Below are 7,560 nucleotides of genomic sequence, written 5' to 3'. Positions count from 1 at the left end.
GTCTGTTCAATGGGAGCTAAGACAGATTTGACACACACGCTTGCCAGCAGGTGGCTAAAAAACCTCAACATTTGTCTTGCAAGTGAAAATGAACCCTCCAGTGGAGCAGGCTTCCCTGTGGGGTGATAGACTTTGCAGAGGGCTATCAAACAATCTCCCATCTGGATGACACCACAGAATGTAGAAAACAGAATCTGACTGGCAGGTGATGGACTTGGGATGGCCACAGGCTTCAGGACAGAAAGCCAGCACACCAATACCTAGTTGCATCACTGTAAGCATATCCCTTAACCTCATGTAACCTCAGTCTCCTCACCTGTAAATGAGATTATTCTGGGCATTGAGATAATGCCACACACTATTTGTAATCATGTCTGACACTCAGTAAGGACTCAAATATTAATTACAATTATCATCATCATCAATCATCTTAAAGATGGGTCCTTATCTTAGTCAGAAATACTAACACTTAGAGGAATTCACGTGGAAGCTAGATGATTGATTAGCATTAGGCCTACCAGAAAGCCAAACACAACCTCTTCCAGCTCTGTATACACTGTGCAGGCTAAGCCAACTTTGTGAACATTCTTGGCCAAAACAAAACACTATGGCATATTCTTTGCATGACTTTCTGCCTTTGACTCAGCCATTCCCCAAAGATATAAACAGGAGCTCATTTAGGGTGTGCCAAGATGTACCTCAAGTCAGACCTACTAGCACTGATTGAGCAGAAGGATAGGGCTACTGTAGAATCCTAGGGTGGTAGAGTTGGAATGGGACTTTGAGATCTTCTAATTCAAGCCCTTCATTTACAGATGGGTAAACCAAGGGCTGGAAAGAGAACATCCAGGATAACACACAGCTGATTAGTGATGGAGCTCAATTCCAAACCTGGTCTCCCACTTCCAAGTCAGCAGGTTTTCTGCTGCCCCGTGCTGCTTAAGGTCACCTTGGCCTGGCATCTTTTGAGGTCAGCAAGCTACTTACAGCTCTGGCCTTGAATGAGCAAGAACTTTCCTCCTTTCAAAAATCCCTCACTGAACAAATCCATAAAAGATGTGGGGCTCAACAAATGTCTTCTCTGGAGATGCTACTAAAAAGTGAGCAACAACAACAACAGACCCCACCCAATTTCACTTCGAAATCTGTTCTTCTCTTCTCCAGCTCAACCAGTTATTGTCAGAGGTTTATCCTATGAGGATGTCCAGAGACACAGATGGCCTCTGGTGGCTCACAGTTAAGATCAGTTGAAAAGGACCAGGACACAGATGAGAACAGGAAACAGCCAATGCATTCTGACCACCATGTACTCTCTAGCCTCTTGGTATTCTGGACTAAAAGGCTGAGTTATGGAAAACTATCAACAATAACAAAAAATAGCCCTAACCGGTTTGGCTCAGCGGATAGAGCGTCGGCCTGTGGACTCAAGGGTCCCAGGTTCGATTCCGGTCAAGGGCATGTACCTTGGTTGCGGGCACATCCCCAGTGGGGAGTGTGCAGGAGGCAGCTGATCGATGTTTCTCTCTCATCGATGTTTCTAATTCTCTATCCCTCTCCCTTTCTCTCTGTAAAAAATCAATAAAATATATTAAAAAAAAAACAATAACAAAAAATACTTTAGATCTTTGGCCACCTACAAGTGCTTTCACCGGCTGAGTTATGGAAAACTATCAACAATAACAAAAAATCCTTTAGATCTTTGGCCACCTACAAGTGCTTTCACTGGTTTTAAAGTGAATCCTCTGAAAGGTTTCCTTTGTCCAACCTTGATCTTAATAGAAATCTGTCCAGGCAAGAGTGAGGTACTATGTACACTGGCCTCCTATTTCTTAAAAGTTCATACATCCTCCATCCCTCTGTACAAATGAGCTGAAGGAAGTTGTTTCTAACTTTTTCCATAAGCTGTCCCTTCTGTAAGAAGAAATATGATAACAGTTCAATCTGAGCCAGGCACCATCTACCTGCCACCCATACCATTCCCTCCCTATGAATGCCTCCTGCATTCATAGGGCCACTCCTGTGCTCAGGTGTCCCCAGCTCACGTACACATATCCCATGTTCTCCTTTCACTCTGCACATGCCTGTCCATGCACAAAGTACATCCACAGACCTTATCAGCAGCACCACACTGGGCTTAGGCTTGTCTCCAGTAGAAGATTTGGTCCTTCTCCAACAAACTCAATTTTAAATAAAACTGAATCTAAAACCCTAGCAACGGTCATTAGTTCAACCCACTGCTAGAAACTGCCTGCCTCATTAAAGAGTAAAAGAGCAGCTGGTGAGTCTTGAAGCCCATCGGTGGGTTTTAAAGATCTTCAGTGCCGGCCTGTCTCCCCTCTCTCACTTCAGCCAACATGTGGATTTACATTCCCTTCGGTTGGGATGGGAATAACTATTCAGGAAAAGGTCTGGAGAAGCCTGGAGCAGAAGCTGCCTGCTCAATTAGTCGTCCTGAATGGAGGGGAAGAAGAGAGGCCTGAACATCTGATACATCTGGGAGTGGAATTGCAGAGATGGGAAATGTTATGTAATTAGACTCTGCTGGCCTGTCCCGCCAGGGGAATGTGAGACCCATCAGCAGTGACCTCTTCCAATCAACTTAATTGGCCCAATCTCGCCAAGAAAAGCAACAGAATTGGTTTAGTGCCTCATGGAAATAGCTTAGCTCCTGACTATTTATGGCCACTGAACTCAGGGATGGGAGCCTGACTCTGAGCCAGGAGTCAACAGCATGTGCTGACTTCTGGGAGGACTCGGAGGCTTCAGTGGGTTTCCTTGCCCCTCTGCCTCCATTTTTGTCTCTGGGGAGAGTGGCTGTACCAGCTTGCTGCACTGGATGCACGCCATCCCACATATCTACAGGCTCTTGCCTGCCAAGGACCCACAGTTCAGAGGAAAACAGACCTTCACAGCAACCCAGGATGGATGGGCTTTGCTCCTCTTTTATTCAAATACGCCAAGGACAACGATCATTTTCTCTCTTCTCAAAGTCACATTCACTGTGGTCTTGTCTTTAACAGCTCATGTTAAAGAACAGGACAATATCTGTTTCTGATGATTAATAACATTGATTTTTGGACCACCTTTCTTCTGAAGAGTTCAGAGACCTTTTAAGAATACAGATTTCCATCAGCTATCACCTAGGTTTGACTGCCTCCATTTTATGGATGAGTAAACTAAGGCAGTTAAAGAAAGTTCTGCTTACACAGTGGGTGAACAGTAGACATACAGAGGGCATTGAGACTATTTCACCAACTTTCACTATCAGGGGGAAGAGGTACAGATCCTGTTTTTACAAGTTCACATAAACACTGGCACCTGTATTTGATTGGACTTCATCTCTGAGTATAGCTTTGTACTCCTAAACACACCAAGCTTTGACTGGGAGAAGAGGTATCACAGGCATTGCCTTTTTTGTAAAAGAAGAAACAGAACAGAGGATCAGAGAGATGAGAAAACTTTCCTGAAGCCACACTGCTCCAAAGTGGCAGAGTGAGACTAGAACCCAGACATTACCAATGGGGTGTCTTCCACCCCCCACCACACCATCTTCAGAAATATCTGCCACCAGATCTTCTTCTGACCAATGGCCAAACCCTACATTAATTCTCTCTCATGTGGATGCATTGCCCCTAAAAATAAACTGAATCTCAAAATGGCACAGCTATAAATTCATGAATTCAAAAATGTCATGAGTCAAATAAAGTCCCCCCAATATGTGCTCTCACACAATTAGGACCTAATGAAGTTCCCTGTCACCTGTTCCAGACAAGCAAGTATGTGTAGCCAAAGTGCACCACTCGCCCTGTCCTGATGCAGCCACCCCTCTAGCTCTCTCGGGGTGTGAACCCAACCACCTTCACGTTCCCCTCACTTCCCAGAGGCTCCAAAGCCTGCAGCTCTTCTATGACTTTTTTTTTTTTACTGATGATGCACATCTGAGCATCTTTCCTTAGATACATAGAATTCCTCCAAAAACATACACCCACTTCCTCACAAGAGCCAGAATCTACACTCCTCCTATTTTCTTGGTTAACTTTTTCCCAGTTACTTTACTCCAGACACACACACCAGGTTAGCTTTACCCAGAAAACATCAAGATTAACAAACATTCAACCCTCATCTTCCCTGATGAAGCCTTCACCCTTCTCCAGCTTCACATATCAAGTTTGTTCCTGCTAGCAAGTAGGCATTACACACTTATAAACTCATCACTCCATTGCATCAGAACCCTCATTCTGACCTGGATGGGGGCAACCCCACCCCAGTTCCCAGCTCACACCCACTACAAGAAACAGTAACATGCTTCAGCTCCTTCCCCAACACACAAAACTATACATCATCCCTATCTTTATGCCATCTTTTTACAAAACCACAGATATATTTCAAGTCAGCGTCCCTTTGGCCTCCAGGATCCATAAACATCTCTAGAAACTGAATTATAGTTCTCGAAGAAACCTCAACTAGCATCGAGCTCGCTTCGTTCCTCCTGGCAAAAGTGCAGCAGTCAGCTGAGCTCCAAGAAGGAATTTTTCCAGGGCACTGTGCCATGGCCCAGTACCCAACAATGAGCTAAGCAGCCAGTAGTCATTCCATAAATTTTAATTGATAATCAATATCAATTGGTGACAGTAAATTCCTCTATTAAATATGAAATTCATTATGCAACGTAATACAGCATGCATCTCTGCCACTAGGCATGCCAAATATATTCCTCCACTCACTCCAATCCTGTTCATGCATCCTCCCTGATCCCCACACAGTGCCAACACACAGGACTTTTCCCCTTAAATGCACATCCCTCATTCTAAGCCCTCTCCAATTCCCTCCTTTCTTGGGAGCTGGGGAGGAGATGAAAGCAAAAACCAACTCAGCATCCTTCCCTGATCAGTCTCTCCATAATGTGTCTGAGCCCACATTCTTCTATCCTCCACATGATCCAATGCCATCCCAGCCAGTTTTCCCAGAGCACACTCATAAAGTTCACACTCTGCTCTTCTCAGATAATCTTCTCCCGCCTCCACACATATCCCTTTGGTAATCCTCAGGCACCCAGCCTTCCACACACATCCACCTTTCACTCCCACACACAGCCTAGCTGCCCTCCCACGCCACACCCACTCCATGTGTCTGTGCAGGCATACACATGCCATCTGTCTTCAACACACTGTACCTCTCCTCCTGCTCCGACACCCTTCTCAGGCACAGATTTCTCATTAGCTACACCTATGTTCCCACCTGCTCTCCTCACCTGCCAGTCAAGCATATGCCCATCTCACAGACTCCTCAGAACACCTCCATGGAACATAGGGCAGGGTGAAGCTCCTGCTCTCCCCCCCCACACACACACCTTCAGGCAGAAACTTTCTAGAAACCTCCTTCTCTGACCAAGCAGAGCACCCAAGGGTCCAGATCTAACCTCCACAGGAAAGCAGACCCTTCATAGAATCATAGAATCAAATCCTCCACTTCCAGCTGCAATACAGTGCTCACCAACACACTCCCTCCTGCAATCCTCCGCCCCAATCTTTCCACTTTTCTTCGATACTATTCACGGAGCCTGTTTTCATCTCCCCTCATGCCCAAAGCCAGGTCTCTGCGTTTGAGTCCCAAGCAGAGACTGCTGGGTTTTATCCCCTAAATTCCACCGCTCCACCTTCTTTGTGCAATAAGTCAGGAAGGAATTGGGGGCCAGCCGGCCAGAGGGGGACAGGCTGGAGGATTTCTGAACGTTGTGCAAGCAGAACCTACGGGAAAGTTCCCTTTATGTTACAACTGTCTCCCATCCTGACATTCAGGGCAGAGGGCTTAGATGTTTTTCTTGCTCTCTGTTCTGCAGGGTGGGAGAGCGCATCTCTTTATTGAAAAGCAGGCCGTCCAGCACATTCTGTAATCATCTGAGTTGCAAACATCAGACTCCGGGACTGACACCCACCCCTTTGAGCCCCCGCCCCCAGCTCTGCACACACATAAACAAGTCCCCGGACTCTACAGCTCTGAGCCCAGCGCTCAAGCTGCTTCAAGGCAGCTGCCTCCACTCAGACTCTGAACCTGCCGCCCTGCCACCAGAGGTCGAGACGAGGCGGTCAGGTTCAGGTTCCGTGTTTCCTCCAGCTGAAATCCCCCCGCCCCCCGAGCCAGGGATCCTCACTAGTGGGCGAAGGGCTCTCAGTTCCGTGCATTTGAAGCGCAGACGAGGAACGCAGCAGCCAAACTCCCCCAAAGAAGCAGCGCACCCACTCGCGCCCGAAAGCAACAAGAAAGCCACAAGCAGAGTCCCCTCCCCCACCCGGCCCCTCTTTCCCTGAACTTTCAACCCCCAAGCACCCCAAATTTCATTAGGATTATTAGTAGAGCTCTGGGGTAATGGAGCGAGTTGGACCGCTGTGGGTCTTTTTAAGTCCGACCTAGCTCCGCCGGTCCGCGCGCCTCCCAACCTTTCCACACCTCCGCCTCAATTTCCTAGAGCTGGCTGGGAGGAACGCTCAAGATTTCCCCAGGGATGCACGGTCCCCGGCGCCCCCAGCCCCTCCACCGGGTCCCAGATGCGCGGGCCGCACGGAGCTCCAACATCTGCTCAGAGACCCGGGTGGGGTAGCCGCGGGGTGGGCGCTGGCCACGACCTGCCCCGGGTGCAGCGTCGTTTCTGAGAAAGAGGCAGGGGGCCTCCAGCGCAGGTAGGCTTCGTCGGGCGAGGAGTCTCAACTCCCCAAACTGGAAAGCGACCCTCCAGGTCCGGGGCTACGACTCTCCTCCCCCAGCCTCGCCCCTTGCCTACCCGGAATCTGTTGGGCACCCCCTTTTGTTACCGGATGCACCGGGAGCCCTCTGTGCAGGAGCACATGCCTGTGTTGGGGAAGGGCTGGTGGCGGTTCTGCCGAATCCCTTCCCTGCCCTTCCGTCGCCCCCATTTCCCCTCGCCTCCGCCCTTCGTTTCCAATCCACGTCCCTTAAACCTGATCACTTTCCCAGATATCGGACATCCGACATCCGAGGGACGAACGAGAGGAGGGGAGAGGGAAAGGAGAGAGAGAGAGAGAGAGAGAGAGAGAGTTGTGTTTGCGCCTGGGCCCGGGCTGATCCCTGCGCAAACTTCGGGGAAGGCACAAGCCCGGGAAAGTGAGGTAGTGCGGCTCGATGGGGGTGGGGCGGGGTGCGGAGTTGGGCCCCCCGCGCCACTCCACTATGAAAACCCCCACACTAGGCCCCCAAGCCCCAAACCTGCCCACCCAACGTGCCCGCCTCCCCTTACCGTGGCAGAAGTAACCATGGCATCCGTGTGACTGTTTCCAGAGACGTCGACATGAAGAGAAAGGTGGACGCAAGCTTGGTCATTCAAAGTCTCCCCCACCCCGCCGCCGCCACTCCCCAGCAGGGGAAAGAAAAAAAAGAGAGAGAAAGAGAAAGAAAGAAAAGGGAAGAAAGTAGTTGCTCCGGGCTCTCTCGTGGGGCCGCGCGCGGAGCTGTTCGGTAGAGAGAGGAGCCTTCAACTCTGAGTCCCGTGAACATAATCTGCGCGGTTATAACCAGCCAACCCGGCCAGATGGCTCCGCGCTCAGC

General features: G+C 49.3%; 1 protein-coding gene across 1 annotated transcript in view; it reads right to left on the bottom strand.

Annotated features, from left to right (window-relative positions):
* The window catches only part of NTF3 (neurotrophin 3), a 75,412-nt gene extending 67,916 nt beyond the window's left edge, over positions 1-7,496 (bottom strand). The window contains exon 1 of the mRNA XM_005883164.2: positions 7,253-7,496. Coding sequence (XP_005883226.1) covers positions 7,253-7,270 — 18 coding nt within the window. The 5' untranslated portion in view covers positions 7,271-7,496. The remainder of the gene's footprint in view (positions 1-7,252) is intronic.
* Positions 7,497-7,560: the final 64 nt, after the last annotated feature.

This window comes from Myotis brandtii, unplaced genomic scaffold (assembly GCF_000412655.1).
Source record: "Myotis brandtii unplaced genomic scaffold, ASM41265v1 scaffold772, whole genome shotgun sequence".
NCBI classification, from domain to species: domain Eukaryota; kingdom Metazoa; phylum Chordata; class Mammalia; order Chiroptera; family Vespertilionidae; genus Myotis; species Myotis brandtii.
Note: the sequence above shows the minus strand (reverse complement) of the source record. Positions and strands in the feature narration are given on the sequence as shown.